The 16,843-nt window shown below is 45.6% G+C and overlaps 1 protein-coding gene across 2 annotated transcripts in view; it reads left to right on the plus strand.

Annotated features, from left to right (window-relative positions):
- The window catches only part of TTC17 (tetratricopeptide repeat domain 17), a 110,044-nt gene extending 102,282 nt beyond the window's left edge, over window positions 1-7,762 (plus strand). For both annotated transcript variants that reach the window (XM_081264974.1, XM_081264975.1), the window contains 3 exons: window positions 3,204-3,323; window positions 4,935-5,078; window positions 6,631-7,762. In XM_081264974.1, the coding sequence (XP_081121100.1) occupies window positions 3,204-3,323; window positions 4,935-5,078; window positions 6,631-6,762 (396 nt within the window). In that variant the 3' untranslated portion in view covers window positions 6,763-7,762. The remainder of the gene's footprint in view (window positions 1-3,203; window positions 3,324-4,934; window positions 5,079-6,630) is intronic.
- The last annotated feature ends 9,081 nt before the right edge of the window (window positions 7,763-16,843 follow it).

The raw sequence follows: 16,843 nt of genomic DNA on the forward strand, positions 1-16,843 counted from the left end.
CTTGTTTTTTTTTTTTTAAACATTTGCGTATCCTGTCGCCCAGCGATTCTTTTAAGTATCTGCTGTAAACTAGAGAAACTGCACATTTATTTGCAACAAGAAACGACTCAAACCTCCATCTGCAGAAAATAGAGAAATGCATTGTAGTAAATTCGCTTAGTGGACATTTATTTGTGCAGCAGTAAATGAACTAAAACTACAAAGAACAGCATGGATGAGTCTTAGAAATATAGTGATGAGTAACAACCACCCCAAGCCCCAGAAGACAGCATACAGCACGCCATCTTTAGAAAGCTCAAGAAGAGGCAAACTAAGTAATTTTGTTGAAGCAAATATACGTGTGTGAGTGATAGAACTGTGTTTAAAAGAAGCAATAGAATAATAAAGACAACTTTCATGTCTGTTGTTGTTACTGGAGATGGGACCTAGAGGCACTGAACCACATTCCCAGTCCTTTTTATTTTTTATTTTGAGAAAGGTTTCACTTAAATTGCCAAAGGTATCATTAAATTGCCCAGGCTGGCCATGAACTTGGCAATCCTCCTGCCTCAGCCTCCCAAATCACTGGGATCATAGGCATGCACCATCATACTGACAAAAGACAAGATTTAGAATAGTGTGTGCCCCTGGGAGCATAAAAATACACATAAATGCAAGTTCATTCTTCAGTAGGGTGATTCTGGGATATTCATTATTTGATGTCATAAAGCATAAAAATATGTTTCATGTAATGAGGTATATTTGTATAATTATGTTTATGTAATTACATATTTATACATGTTACACAATTATAGCTCTATATACTTATATAAATATTTTTTGTATGTCAGATATTGGCATTAAAGAAAGATAATTGCATTTTTTTAAAAATAAAATTATTTTGGGAATCCAGTCAAAAGGTTCAGGTCACTAAGAAGGAGGAGGTTAGCTTCAGATTTCTCTGTAATGTCTTCTACACTATGAGCCAGTGAAAAAAAAATACCAACAAACTGTTTGAGGAAGGAGTGTGCTATGGTTTTATACCCAAACTCTGTTTTAGTGTTAAAATAGCCATACTACCAAGACTGCAGACAGAAAGTTTTGAACATAAATGAGTGTATTAGTTCACTGGGACAACCATATCAGAATAGCATAGAGTGGGTGGCTTAAACAACAAATTTGTTTTCTCATGTCTGGAGGCTGTGAGTCCAAGATCAAGGTGTTGAGAAGCTTGGTTTCCACTGAGGCCTCTGCAGGGCTCACATATGGCCCCACCCCACCCCACCCCCATCTGCCTCTCCACATATTATCTGGCTTGTCACACAGGAACCTGGTGCACCTCTTCTTATAAATCCTTCATATAAATCCAGTCATATTGGATTAGGCCCTGCCCTAATAGCCTCATTTCAACTTACTCTCACTAAAGACCTTCAACTGCAGTTATATTCTAAGGTTCTGATGGTTGGGATTTTAAAATATGAGTCTTGGGGTAACACATTTCAGCCCCTAACAGTTATCTCCAAGAATATTGTTTCCATGGACTCTTCTTGAGGAAACTACTAGAAGATGAACTTCAGCTAACCAGGAAATGATTGGGGAAACCACACAAAAGTAATGTCACTGATCATTGAATACTTTTAACTGTAGCACCAGTACTAAAACAGAAGTGTGGCATACAGTGACAGATCATAATATAAATACTATATGCCCTGACAATGTAGAGTTATAAAATTACCAGAAATCAGAAAGAAGATAGGAATCAGGGTGTTTTCTGACTGCCTCTTCTGTAGTATCAGAACCCACTGATAGGTGAAATAGATAGAAAAATCCCAGTTTAGACCTAAATCCAGACTTAAATTAAGTGCTGAGATTTTGCATAGGTAAAGATAGCATCTCATTAAAGGAAGAGATGCATTAACTATTGGGAGAACTTAGTAGTCATCTGGAATATGTATTAAGTTGGAGATCTGTCTTTTGCACTACACTGTTAAATTTCAAATGGATCAAAGAATTAAATGTGAAAAATGAAATTATACAAGTTCTGGGGGAAAAAAACATGATAAAATTTCTTGAAAACCTTGAAATGAAGAGGGCCTTCCAATTACAGCTGAAAATCCACAAGTCACCAGAGGTAACTTAATAAACTGAACTCTATAGAAATCGAAATCTGTATCATGCAAATCCTATTATAGGGAATGGTGTGATCTCCTTAATATATAAAGTGCTTTTTCCAATATACATAATAAAGGCCTAAGAAAAATTAGCAAAATATAAATACAGATAATTCACAGAGAAGAAATACAAAAAGATGGTCACTTATACTCATAAGTAGGAAAATACAGATTTAAATCACATTTTTTCACCTATCATAGTGACAAAGGTCCAAGGTTTATAAGATCAGTCTATAAGAAATGGGGACATTCCAATTAAACTGCTCCAATCCTGTGGAGGGCAGACATCTATCAAAGTGAAAAGTATGTATTCTTGACATGGCACGTCCACATCTGGAAACGTATCCTTCAAGTGCACAAATGTAAGATTCTGCCTATGCAAGGTTACTTATGCAGCATTGCTGTAATAGTGAAAAACTGAGAAAAAGTGGAATAATCCTTAAAAGGATTCAAATAAATAAACAACAGTGTATTCTCACAAGGAAATACTATACAGCAATTAACAAAGAATGAGGAAGCTTCCCATACTAATGGAAAAAGATCTCCACCAAAAACTGCTAGAGCTAATAAAGAAATTTGGCAAAATAACAGGTTACAAATTCAACATACAAAAATCAATACCTATCCTATATACCAACAACAAGTCTGCTGAAAAGAAATCAGAAAAATACTTCCATTCACGTAATCTCAAAAAAAAAAAAAATAAGTGTGTATAACCTGGCTTTTGAAACACATGAGCTACCAGTCCACAAGGTTACATTTAAGTAAACTAGAACATGAAATATGGTTCTGCTAATCTGCTGTGTGAGGCCCTGAGCAAGACACTTTGCTTCTAAATAAGTTTTCTCCTTCACAGAAAGTCTGTGTAACGGTAGTAGGGGCTCTTAGGACTGCTCCAGGGATTCACACGAGGACAAACCTAAGTGCCTAGCACGGTGTGGGCACTTACTAAGTACTCAGGTGAATGGTGGCAACTCATGTTCCTGTTCCTTATCCTGATAATAATCAGTATGTTGCTGGAGAGGCGCCATCTTAGCTGTCCTTTCTTTGTAGAATCAGACATCCTGGGTCCTTTCCAGCATGGCAGCCCTCTACTGGAGAGTGAAAGGCCAAGGAAAGAAGGCCATTGACTGCCTACGCCAGGCCCTCCACTACGCTCCTCATCAAATGAAGGTGAGTGGGACTCAGCGGCAGGACCCTCCATCCTGTGGTCCTGTCTGTGGCCCTATGGTTTATTCTGAGCCAGTCTTCCTCCTGCTTGCCCAGTCAGGACACGGGACACAGGTGGGATGGGGCGGGAGACCCCGTAGCCTGGCCTGTAACAAGCCTGTGAACGGTCCCCACTAGCGTGCCCCCCGCCTCAGCAAGTTGGAACTTGAGAGAAGGTCTTGAGCATCACTGTGAGGTATTACATTACTCAGTACCTTTTCAACTGCACTGGGGCCGACCCATTGTGCAGCAAATACATTGGCCTAAGTAGGCTGCCACCCTGGAAGTCTCTCTGGGTTTATCTTATCCTCAGGGAGTTGGAGGCCTCTTAAGCTCTTTTGAGTTCGCTTCTAGGCATTGGACAGAAGCAAATTCCCATTCCTGTACATACATTGGTCAGTTTTCATTCCTTGACTGACTATCCTCTTTTATTGTGTGGTGCTAGGAATCAAATCCAGGGCCTTGCACGTGCTAGGCAAGTGTTCTTCCACTGATCTACACCCTCAGCCCTTAACTTCCTGTTTAGCACACTCCCCCACACCTGCCAGCTAACCCTGTAACATCAGTCTTCTCCAAAAGGTGTTAACATTTTAATGGCTGAAAATATGCAGTATTTTTGCAGCACATCTGTATCCGTGTGTGCTGAGTCCTGCATTACTCCAGTTCTCATCCAAAAGACATGGCTCCTGTCTCCCTTGTTTGTGCAGGCAGCATTTGGGATGCCGGAAAGGGCACAGGCTTCATGGTGGGGAACTGCTGTCTAATCAGCTTCACTTGTTACTGGTTTTGTGGCCTTAGGCAAGTTATTGAACTTCTAGGACCTCATCTGAGGATATGCACTCTGTGGATGTCCAGTAGGACACAGAGTGGTTCTTGTTTTCTGATTCTCTGTGTCTCCTGTGGAACCTGGCCCTGTGTGGTACAGCCAACAGCTCAGGTAACACACTTAAAAGGGGAAAAAGTTGGGATGATGACGATGTTGCTGCTTGTTCAGTCCATCATTCTGGCCTGTGCCTTAGGCAGCGGGGAAGGGCCAAGTCTGCATCGGGATCAGCAAACTTTCTGTAAAGAGCCAGATGGAAACATGTATGCTCCACTAGTTGCCTCGGTTGCAGCTAGTTGATTCTGCCGTGGTAGTATGAAGACAACCCAGAAATTCATAAAGGAATGGGAAAGACCACTGCAGTAAAAACTTCACAGAAGCAGGCAGCAGGCTGAATTTGGCCTGTGGGCTGAAGCTTGTGGTCCCTGCCCAAAATGCTTGGGCTCTATTACAGCTTGAACTCAAAGTGTGTGTCTGTGCACTTTTTATTACCAGTCTGCCCCCAGACAAGGGTTGCATAAGAATAACAACTCCATCACACAGCAGATTGTCTACTTCAACTGACACGTTGGTTTTGGAGGCAAGACTTTATCAATGAAAGATATAATTGATCTAAGCTTTGGTGCAGTCTCTTCCTGGCTTGCTCTCCTATCACAGAGCAGGAGCCAACGGCACACCAGCACTGGAGTGTACCAGGTGCACCTCTATGGAAGCTCAATAACCCCCCTCTCCACTCCCCTCCCTGCTCCCAGGATGTGCCCCTGATTAGCCTGGCCAACATCTTGCACAACGCCAAGCTCTGGAACGATGCCGTCATAGTGGCCACCATGGCAGTAGAGATCGCACCACACTTTGCTGTGAACCATTTCACACTGGGCAACGTCTACGTGGCGATGGTAAGATGGGTGTGGGCTGCGCAGACCACTGTGCTGCGGTGCAGGGGCACATCTTTGATTTTAAAGCTTCTTTGAATGTGTCATTGTCCTTCGGTTTCCTCTAAGTTTAATATCTAAAACCACCAGCTCCATCAAGGATAAATTTTACAAATAAGAGGTTAGAGAATTTGGGGTGTTTTGCTTGGTTTGTTTTTTTTTTTTTTTAGTAGTACACAGATTCATCTAAGTATTTACTGCTCTGAAGTTTCTCACCATGAATAGTAGAATCAGATTTACCTACAATTTTCCAGAAACCTCACCTAACACTCCACGTAGACACACCCTTGAGCCCTCTTGCTTCCAGGAGGGGGTAGGTCCCTGTTACTGCACTCAGGATGCCCACACACACCTCTCTTGCCATTATTTTTCCCTTGTGTTATAATTTTTGTTTAGGTGTCCATCTCTCCCTCTAGACTGTGAGCTCTTTAGAGACAAAACTCTTCCTCCCCCTGTTCCCAGCACTTCACAGTGTTTGGCACATAGTAGGTACTCATCAAATATTTAATGAAGGATGAAATTCCACTAGTGTGACAGACACCATTTACAGAGAAAATGGCAACGCCATATTCCCTCATTATGGTCAGAGTCAAGGACAGTTTGGGAACTTAAAACCCCAAGGGTCCCCAAAAGCTGTCATAACCAAATTTAACACAAGAATCATGCCATCCACTTTCATCTAAAGCATGGTGTCACACATGGGGCTATTCCCAGGATCCTCTCAATAACAGTTAATAGAATGAGCAGCCCTGAGCTATAAGCTTTATGTGTCATCCTGACTTCAGAGGCAGGAAGTATAATTTGGCCAGGTTGGTATTGCTGGATGTGCAGATTTCCCTCTCTGCTTCTTAAAATTGAAGAATCTATTTCTGTCACCAGTAAATGTGAAATTTGCTACTATGAATGAAGAATTCTGTCTGTTGGGTTAGAAAGAGCCACTTAACCAATTGGGTTGAGCTTTTCTTTGAGAGTGTTAATCTAAGTAAAAGATTTAATGCCTTCAATATGGCAGTGATCATTTCCAAATCCCGTTCAAATTTGTAAATGTTAGGGAAAATAAAGTCTTTACAAGTCTAATCGAGACACCTGACTTGACTTCCATCTTTGCAGCTCCATAGAAAACCCAGGTGGAGGTGTAATGAGCATTAGCTGGGCATGTGTGGGGAGGTTTCTGTGAGGATTAAATACGAGGGTTTCATAAAGCACCCAGCCCAGTGCCTGGCACGTTTTGGGTACTCAGTGACACTAGTTCTTGCTGCTGCCTGAATTGTTCCCTTGGAGGGCTCCAGCCTTTGTGGGGGGGTGACTGACACCTTTCCCTGGGCTTCTCTGGCTCAGCTCAGCTTTGTGATGCTGCACATTGAGATCCAGCTACTCCCTCCTTCCTGGTCTGTGCTCTCTGCTGAGCTGTGGATCACTGAGCAGTACTTTAGAATTGTCACTAATGTGGAGATGCTTTCTGAGCCTGTTGGTCTAGGGCTGCCATTCCCCTCACATTTGTCCCTTTACCCCGCAGGAAGAGTTTGAGAAAGCACTGGTGTGGTATGAGTCGACGCTGAAGCTGCAGCCCGAGTTTGTCCCAGCCAAGAACCGGATCCAGACCATTCAGTGTCACTTAATGCTGAAAAAGGGCCGCCGTTCTCCCTAGCACGCTCCTTCTCTCCTCCCTTCACTCATGCTCTCAGAAAAAGAGTCAGAAAAGAACCCAATCACTGTCGGTATCTACTTTTAATGATGTGTGTGCAAATTACTGAGTAAGACTTAAAGCAGGACTTTCACGTATGTGGGAATTGGTTTGGTTTTGGTTTTCAGTTCTTTCCCCCAGCCACCCTCGAAGAGGCATCTTCAGAAACACAAATTTCTTAGGAAAAAACACAGCTTAACGATATCGTGTAAATACTGAGCCAAGACATTTCTGGAGCTACGCACTGTCTCCAAAACCGCGAGGCCTGTAGGGCTTTCCTGAGAGGCCCAGCCAGCCTCCTCTGGAGGAGCCAAACCACACTGCACATCCTCTGCTTCCTGTCGTAGCCTCGGTTGTCAGTGGAGACGCAAGCCCAGCTGGTGCCGGCCAGTGAGAAGCAATGTCCCGCGCTCCCTCCACCACCCCGCAGTCCCCAGTCTTGTCCATTCCATTGCTGCTAGGTTACAAACTCTCAGAGGTAGTTTGCAGGGGAGGAAGGGGAAACGATTTTTAAGACAAAATATTTACAACAACCGAAACTCTTAGTATCACCTGACCTTTGTAATGTTATTTATGTTGGGGAGGGAGGGGGGGCTGAGGAGGGGGAATCCGCAGTGTACAACATCTTTATCATTTGTACTTTAATTACAAATCGCAAGGAAACCAATACGTTGAAATCCTATATAACAGGTTTATATATATAGAATATGTATATTTGAAGCCCTCTACAGACTGAGTCTATGTTTTACTAATTCTTTGTTCACTGTGTTACCCATCTTGGAACAAGGTGCACCTGGCGCTCCCTCTCCACTAGGCCTCCCATGAGCTCCTCGGGAGAGAGCAGGATCCAGGGCCAGTGTCTCCACACAATGCCTTTGGCTTTGGTCCCCGGAGAATCAGAAACTCCAACAGTTTGGAATCTTCAAGGGCACATATTGAGAACAAAAATAAAAGTTGTTTATGAGCAAAATAGACCTGTAATGTGATTCTTCTTTAGAACCAGGCTCATATGGACACTGTGGAGCCTGCCGGTACTTGCCTCTAAGCTCCCCAGGTCCTGGGATGACCTGATCTTTCTTTCACACCACCAGCTCTCTGGTGGATAACCTGATTAGCTTGAAACACTCAACCAGCCACAGTCCGCAGTCAGTGGGTGAGCGAAGTGGGTGTACAACTGACCTTGCCAGAGTCTGGCCCCCTCGCTGAGCACTGGTCCTAAGTTCACCCCAGGGACTTCTTGGAGAGCCCTGGGACAGTCGTGCCAGCATGCAGTGGAGATTCCCTTTGGGCAGGATTCCCCTGAAGAGTCTTCTGAAGACCCCAGAGTGTCAGCAGCTCACCTCAGACAGTGGCTCACTGAGCAGGGAGTGTCTGGTTCTGACACAGGCTGTGATTTGTCGGAAGCCGCTGAGCAGTCAGGCACACCTGTGACCTCTGTCTTGCATGCAGCTGAACAGTCTTATCATATAAGACTTTGAGAACAGTGAGCTCTTGTTACTGAAAAAACAGTAACATCCTTGGATCACTAGCCTCCTCATCAATTAACATGTCGAAATATAGTTCCCTCCTCCATCTCACCAGTGGGGTTTAGTTTTTTTTCCCAAAACCCTCAACAGTTGCTTCTTGTCTTTTGTTATTTAATTTGCATATAATGAAATGTACTCTGGTCTATAAACCTTGACGGGCAGTGTCAGGCAGCCACCACAACAGGGTGTCATACTCCCACCACCCCAAGAAGACCCTCTGCTACCCCTCTAATCAAAACTCTCTGACCCTTAACTGGTGGCAGCCACTGGTCTGCTCTCTGTCCCCCGGTTGCTCCTTTTCCATAGGGCCGTGTCAGTGAAATCACACAGTCCATGTCTTTTGGAGTCTAGCTTCATGCATTAACCTTAGGCACTGGGAACTCGCCCTGCAGTGGGAATCGGTAGCTCATTACTTTTTATTGCCAGATAGTATTCCATCATTTACTCACATGCTGGAGGATGCCAGAATGTTTCCAGCTTGGGAAATTATTAATAAAGCGGCAATGAGCATTCACATGTAGGTTTTTGTGTGCACATGGGTTTTCATCTCTCCTGTGTCAATAAGTCAGCAGCTTTTTTCCTGCTGAGGAGCTTTGGAAAATGAGAACCATCAGCTGGCACAGAATGGCGGCAACTTCAAGTGGGTTTTACAGGAGTATGGCGTGGGGAAGAGTGTGAGTCTGTGTATCTGAAAGGAAGGGGAAAGAGCTTGGCTTGACTATGAAATGATGGAATTATTCCCACATTGTCCCCTGCCTCATTTCAGGTGCTGCTTCCAATCCAGTGTGGTGGGAAGCTGCCCTTTGCAGCCAGTGACATGAAAGCCCAGTGATGTGGCAGAGTAGGGACAGGCACCAACAGGCCAGACAGGTCTTCCATCCCTGCCTCCCAGCTCCCCTGCCCTGTGGCTGCTGATCCAGAACTCTGTGGGCTTATCCACCAACTAGGTCAAAGATCTGACCTGCTCCAGACTAAAGATGCTGGTCCCGACTTGCTGGGAGTAGAAGGTGGAGTCCCACTTTCCACCATGAGGAACAGCCATCAGTGTCCCTTCTGGAAGCTTCCAGAGCAGACTCCCCAGAACTTTAGCCACATGATAGGAGCCACCTCATGGCAACGCCTTTGTGGTGGGGCTCTTCCCGATTCAGAGAATCCCAGAATGGGCTCAACAAACCCAGGTTCCAAACTTGATCCTGCCTTTTACAAGCCACAAGATTTTGAGTGAGTCACTGGGCTCTGAGCTGAATTTCTCATTGAAAGAAAATAATCTGAGAATATGAGGACCACTATTCTTCACTAGGAATCCCTGGGAGAATTGTAAAATAAATAATAAAAAATATGAAGCAGCTCCCCGTAAGACCAGGAAGGAGGTGGCTATCGTCAATGGCACCGTGTCGTAAGAAACTGGGTTCTTGAAAGAATTCCAGGCTTCCAGCTCCTCTCAGCACATCATGTGGTCAGGCCAGCTCAATGTCCTGATTTCCAAAGCTAGTGCTTTGTCTAAACCCCAGCAAATGTGGCTTCCTAGTCCTCTCTGATTTCTACCCTCTCTGGGCCTCTTTGTCCGGAGCTTTTCCTGACAACTCTAGCAAACACTGATCACCTTTCTGATCATTATAACACCTTCTGTTTATTAAGCCAGGCAAGAGACTCTGCAGTCTTCAACATGGAAGATTCATGGAGTTCTTACTGTGTCCCAGGATTATTCTAAGAGCTTACATGGGACGAAGCTCATTTAAGTCTCACGTCAACCCAACAGTGAGGTCCTGCTCTCGTGCTGATTTTAGCCTGCCCATGGCCACAGGGAAACCATGGAGTGGAGGTCTGAGCCCAGACAATCTATATAATGCTCAAGCCAGTGCTCCTGCCACCCTGTCATTTATCCATTACCTCATTTAGTCCTCACAACTACAAAATAGGGAGATGATATCACCTCTATTTTAAAGATGGGAAAACCAAGGCTCAGAGGTCATGTAACCCACCCGTAATTGCACAGTTCCTCTGCAGTGAACTTCAGACCCTAACCAGGCTCAGATCTGCCCACCACCAAATGAGAGCTCTTCTCTGCTCTACGGTGCTGCTTCCAAGCATGAGTTACTTCTGTAAGTGCTTTTGCTCTCTTTAAGATGGGGTCTTGCCATGTTGTCCGAGTGGCCTTGAACTTCTAGGCTCAAGGGACCCTCCCACTCCAATCTCCTGAGTAGCTGGGACTCTTAAGCATGAGTCACCACCCCCAGCTTAGTGCTTCCTCCTTCACTGTCCCCTCTTTGCTCTCAGGTGTGCGGATTGTCTCTCTCACATGTGTCCTTGTGTCACATGTCTGTCTCATGGCACTAAATGCAGATCGAAGAAACAGTAAATGCTGGTTTAATACAATGTGACTGGACAAGCAATGTGATTTATGGTCCCTCTGCTTCCTGCCACTGACATTGTAATGGACTTCCGCCCACAGATCACAGTTTTTTAGGATGCCAATCTCAGAAAGTAAAATAGCTTGCATCTCTGCAATGAAACTTTCGGGGGGGGGGTCCATCCTCTGCCTCAGGCTCTGTGCCTCAAGTCTGGCTACTAGAGGAAAGTGCCCAGGTGCTCAGGACATCTCAGGGCCCATTCAACCCTTCACTGGCCAAAGTCTTGCACCACTGGCTGGGGAGATGATGAAATAACTCTGGTGCAGCTAGTTTGAGGGGATCCTCCCCTGTCCTGGTCTCCAGTGACACCACCCTGACATCTGTACCAGCTGCCTTCCCCTGAAGCAGCGGCCAAGTCAGCAGCGAGGAGACTCACTTCTAAACTCAGCGTTTGTGGTTGGTGGGACAGGCATCCCTAGATCACATCCCCGAGAACCCATTCTGTGAAGATGAAAATGGGCAATCCCAGGTCTTCCTACAAACAGATTTAGCTTAGCACTTACTGATGTCCAACACCAGATGAGATGTCGGACATAGTCTGCCCTCCAAAAGTCATGATCTAGTTGAAGAGACAAGACTGAGAGAACTAGAGGGGAGGATGTAAATCCCATTCCAGCAAAAACCTGAATATTGTAAGGACCACAAACTGAATGCCCGGTGGATGCACCACCCTGGTCCTCCATACCTCGATGGCTCAGCCCCAGCCTGCCTCACCTTACTTCTCCTCTGCCATCCCTTTAGTCACTCACCAAACATGTGTTGAATGCCCGGGATGAGCCAGGCACTGCGATGGCTACTGCAGGTCATTCAATCTGGTGGGAGAATAGGAAATAGGGAGGTGGGTGGGGAGAGATGAGGCGGCAGCCAGATCATGAAAGGCAGCTAAGGAATTCAGACTGTGTCCCCAGTGGTATCAGAGCCACTCCTCGGCTCACACTTTTAGCTACAAGTCAGTTTCACATGTGCATCAAACTTCCACGTCTCTGTGCTGGTGATCCTGCCAGCTCCTCTCCACCAGTCCCCGTGTTATTTACTTAATTCTACTTGTTTTCCAAGACCCTGGGGCCACAGGATGCCAGGCTCCTACGGTAGGTGTGATAACCCCTCCGACCCTCCTCATGCTGTGCTGAATCGAGCTGATTCTGCATCTCGTCTCCAATCAGACGCTTTGCTCTATGGCCAATCAATATCTCCACACACCCCCCCCCCCCCCCCGCTCTTACAACATATCAGCCTGGCTCAAAACAGTGGCTTGATTTAAAAAAAGAGATAGCTACTGAACTAGGGAATCGATAGTGAGCAGCTTCCAAAAATACCCTGGAGAAGGTATAGTGACCTCAGGGAGAAGAGACTGGGACAAGGAATGGAAAGGAGAGGGAAGGGCAGAGGGTGTGGCTCAGGGGTAGAGTGGTTGCCTACCGTGTGTGAAGTCCTGGGTTCCATCCGGGCACTGCAAAATAATGATGATGATAATAAAGTGAAGAGGAGGAGGAAGAGAGGAGGGGAAAAAGAAGAAAAGAAAAACTAAGGAGAAGGAAGTCTAAATCTGGACAATGCCAGTAGGTACGTAAAGAAGCTATTTTCACCCCGCCCCACCTCTAAGGCCCCACTGCTTCTGACCCGTGTAAAGTGCTTTGAATAGGGACAGGCACACACTGAGCTGCCAAGAGATGGTAGCTCTTCTTGTAACCCTGGCCTTCATCCTGCCACTAAACCTTTACCTAGTTCTAGAAATAAGTTCCCTTTTCCTTCTGTTGAGTGTTTCCTTCCAGCCAGGCACGGTGTTGCATGCCTGCAATCCCAGCGGTTTGGGAGGCTGAGGCAGGAGGAATGCAAGTTCAAAGTCATCCTCAACAATTTAGCAAGGCCTGACAACTTAGCAAGACTTTGTCTTATAATAAAAAATTTGTTTAAAAAAAAAAAAAACAGGTTGGGATGTGGCTCAGTGGTTGAGTGCTGCTGGGTTCAATCAATCCTTGGTACCAAAAAAAGAGAGAGAGAGAGAGAGAGAGAGAGTTTTGTTCCCTGATTCAAAAACTTGACTGCTTGGGACAGTGATCCCTAGCCTAGAAAGTGGTGTTTGCTCCAAAAGATTTCTTAATAGAAACACCTGGGGAGACTTGCTGATTTCTTCCATTCTGTCTTCCAGTTCATGCACACGCTTCACCTGCGAGTCCTGCTCCAGATCATCCACGAGGTTTTTATTTCATTAGTCACCTTTTTCCACGAGTAGGATTTCTACCGAGTTCTCTGTTCATCCACCTCATTGTTTCATGATCTCTCCTGGTTTTAGGGATCCTAGTCTTCCTTTTAAGCGTGGAGACATTGTCAGCGGATTTACTTTTCAAATTGATCCATTCTTTCATGTTCTTCAGACTGAATTCCACTTCACTGGAGGAGGTGTGGACTGGTTTGTCATATAACATTATGATGCCACCAGTTCTTAGTCTTTGGATGACTACTCTTCTCTGCATTCTCTCCTGTCCTTAGTGATCTCATCCAGTCACGTGGGTTCAATCTGTGTCACCTCCAGATTTCCATGACCAGCATACATGTCCTCTATTAATTCTGAACTTATTCAACAGTCTACTCCATGTTTTCAGACGGTCTGTTCAAGGCTGGATTCTTTATCTTACCCCCAAATGCTTATCTAACTCTGGTCTTCTCATCTGAGAAGTTAATGGCAACTCCCTCCACCCAATTATTCAGGTCAAAAATAGCCACACTCCACCTGCCTCCTAGACTCCTGTTAAAATGCAAGTCAGATCCTGTGATCCCTCTATTTAAATCTAGTGACTTAAAATAATGTAGAAAACCCTAAAAAGTAAAATTTTGAAAACCCTTTTCAACCTGGCTCTCCTCTCTGGCTGGACTCCCATGACCCTCCCCATGGCTTATTAACATTGGACCACATCAGCCTCCTGCTGTGTTTCAAAACTGAAAAACAGACTCCTGCCCAGGGCACCTACCTCCGCTGTTCCCTCTGCCTGAGATACTGTTCCCCTGAGCAGCCGCTCCCCGCCCCTTCTCACCACTCTCTTTCTCTGTAAAACCTCCAGGATCTCGATATTTTATTTCATAGTTTATTTATTTATTTATTTAGAGACATGGTCTCGCTGTGTGGCACAGACTGTTCTCAAATTTATGGGCTCAATCAATCCTCCTCCTTCAGCCTCCCGAGTGGCTGGGACCGCAGGTGCGCTGCACCACAGTCAGCTGTAGATCTTGATCTTCTGAATTGGGACATCCTCCTCTGCCATTTCCTAACCCCCTTTCCTGCCTTTCTTCTCTTCATGGTGCTCATTGGTCCCGGGTCGACCCTATTTGTTCCTTTATTGTCTACCATTCTTGTTTTTATCAGCTTTTTCGCTGCTGTGACTAAGAGATCTGACAAAACAATTTTAGGGAAGAAAAGTTTATTTCAGGACTCATGGTTTCAGAGGTCTTAGTCCATCGAAGGCCGGCTCCATTCCTCGGGGCTCCAGATGAGGCAGGGCATCAGGGTGGAAAAGCAGCTCACATGACCATCAGAGAGCAGCAGAGCAGAGACGCCACTGACCAGATACAAATATATAGCCCACAGCCAAGCCCTCAACGAACCAGCTCCCCTAGCCACACTCCACCTGCCTCCAGTCACCACCCAGTTAATCCCAGCAGGGATCAATCAACTGATTAGGGCGAAACTATAATCCAGTCATTTCCTCCAAATCTTCTTGCGTTGTTTCACATATGAGCTTTTAGGGGACACCCCACCTAATCCATAACAATCCCCAAGATCAAAGAATGCAACATTTGCATCTGTTTTGTATCTCAATGTATCTCTGGGCCCTGGAATACAGTAGTTGTACAGAAAAATCTGTTGAAGGAAAGAAGAGGAATGGAACCACCTTATGACCCAGCTGTACCACTCTTTAGTATTTATGCAGAAGACTTAAAGTCAGCGTACCACAGTGATACACGCACCCCCACATTTATAGCAGCACAATTCACAATGGCCAAATTATGGAACCAGCCTAGGTGTCTGTCCACAGATGAATGGATAAAGAGAATATGGTGTATGTACACAATGGAGCTTTACTTGGCCAGAAAAAAAAAAAAAAAAAGAAGGAAATGGGTCATTTTCAGGAAAATAGATGGAACTGGAGAACATCAAGCTAAGCAAGATCAGCCAGACTCAGAAAGTCAAGGGTTGAATGTTTTCTCTTATGTGCAGAATGTAGGGAGGGAAAAAAGAAAGATAAAGGGACCTCATGAAAACAGAAGAGAGATCAGTAGAGAAAGGGAATGGGGAGAGGGAAAAGGAGGTTAAGGTCAGAGCGTGAAGCGTGATATTGACCACTTGATGCTGTGGGCACTTGGGAATATACCACAGCGGATCCCACTATTGTGCATAATTCTAACGCACCAATAAAAAGGTTTTAAAAATCTGTTGAAGGACTAAATAGATAAGTGAATGAGTGGCACTGGACTTCTTCATATAGATTTTTGTCCTTAGCTAGCACGAGTTAATGCCTAAAATAATTCCACAAGTTATGTGAGGTTGAGAACACCTTCCCAGGGGGCAGTTTTTGACATGAATTCCCTACAAGATGGACCGTGTTCTCACATTAGCATCTCTACTTAACATTTCCACACTGGGTAGAGAGTGGGATTAGGTCTGTGTCTTCCCACTGGCAGGAGGCGCCGGGTGCCATATTTACCTGGTAGACTGAGGTTCCCTGGTCTGTCTTACCCCTGGCTCCTCACATTCAGCCCAGGTCCAGTCCCACCCATCTATGAAGCCTAATTCCTGTCCCTACATGGGGCCCAAGACCACAGCTCCTCAGGCCTGAAGGTGTTCTGAGACCCTGTGACCATGCAGCTCCAGTTCCCACCCCACTGCTGGTCCCTGGGAATCTCCTTTTTCCTGATATTCTGAGTTAGCTCTGTGTTTTTGAGATATTGTGCCCTGCTTTGGGACAAGTTGGAGGTGCAGGTGCAAGATTCCCATTCGTGTTCCGTATGTCATGGCATCTGGAAGTCTGGAGAGGCCTGGTCTCCTCGACATGTGACCTTTCTCCTGGAATCTGGAACCCTCCCCTGTGGGGGCGCGGACCTGTGTGGGAAGCACTGCTACTGACAGACATGAACAAGATCCACCGCGAAGACAGAAATAGAAAGTGTTGAGATGATCTCGCTTAAGAGCAGTCTCCTAATTTGTCTAAAGTTCACCTCCTCCAGAGTCACAGCCCTCCAACCCCAAAATCTCTGCAGACACCTATCACAGAAAGCCTGACTTCCCTGAAAATGTCTAGCTCCTTTGGGGAGTGTCTCTTTTATTTTTTGAAAATGGGCCTGGAATTAGTCGGGGTTCTCCAGAGAAACAGTGGGACTCGTGCACACAAACACACCTAAAAGCCTATATATATATATAATTTATTATAAGAAATTGGCTCATGTAATTATGGAGATTTAGAAGTCCCACGACCTGCTGTCTGCAAGCTGGAGACCCAGAAAACTGGTGGTAAGTTTGGAAGCCTCTGAGCCGGGGAATCTAGGTGTAGATTTCAGCCTGGGTCAGAACACAGGAGCAGTGAGGATGGTAAACCAGTGCTCCCAGAGTGAGGTAGAGGGGATCCCACCTGTCCCTGCTTTCTGTCCTGTGTGGGCCCTCCAGGGGCTGGAGGCTCTGTGCCCACGTCCGGAAAGCCACCCACTGGCTCAGTTCACCTGTTCCAATGCTAATCTCCTCCAGAAACACTGTCACAGACACACACAGAAATAATGTTCATTAACCCAGACATCATAACATGATCCATCACAGGCTCAAATCCTTTTGAAATTAAGGCCCAGACGGACCTTTAACACAGACCAACTTCATAAAAATGGCCGATGGGAGCCTGGGGCTTCTCCACCGAGCTCTGTCCAAGAGGGGAGGATGGTGCCACAGAGAGGGGCTTCCATGCAGCCAGGCCAGTGGACCTCCAGGAGCTGATCAGGCATCAGATGCAACTCTGCCCATTGCTCTTCGTTTCCTGCAGGGGGCAGTAGACACCAGGCTGAGGAGCTGAGCACGGACCCAGGGAATGGCATCCCTGGCGAGTGTGTCTGTGGACACTGAGGCTCACA

This window comes from Spermophilus citellus, assembly GCF_964194105.1.
Source record: "Spermophilus citellus genome assembly, chromosome: 2".
In the NCBI taxonomy this organism is placed as follows: Eukaryota; Metazoa; Chordata; class Mammalia; order Rodentia; family Sciuridae; genus Spermophilus; species Spermophilus citellus.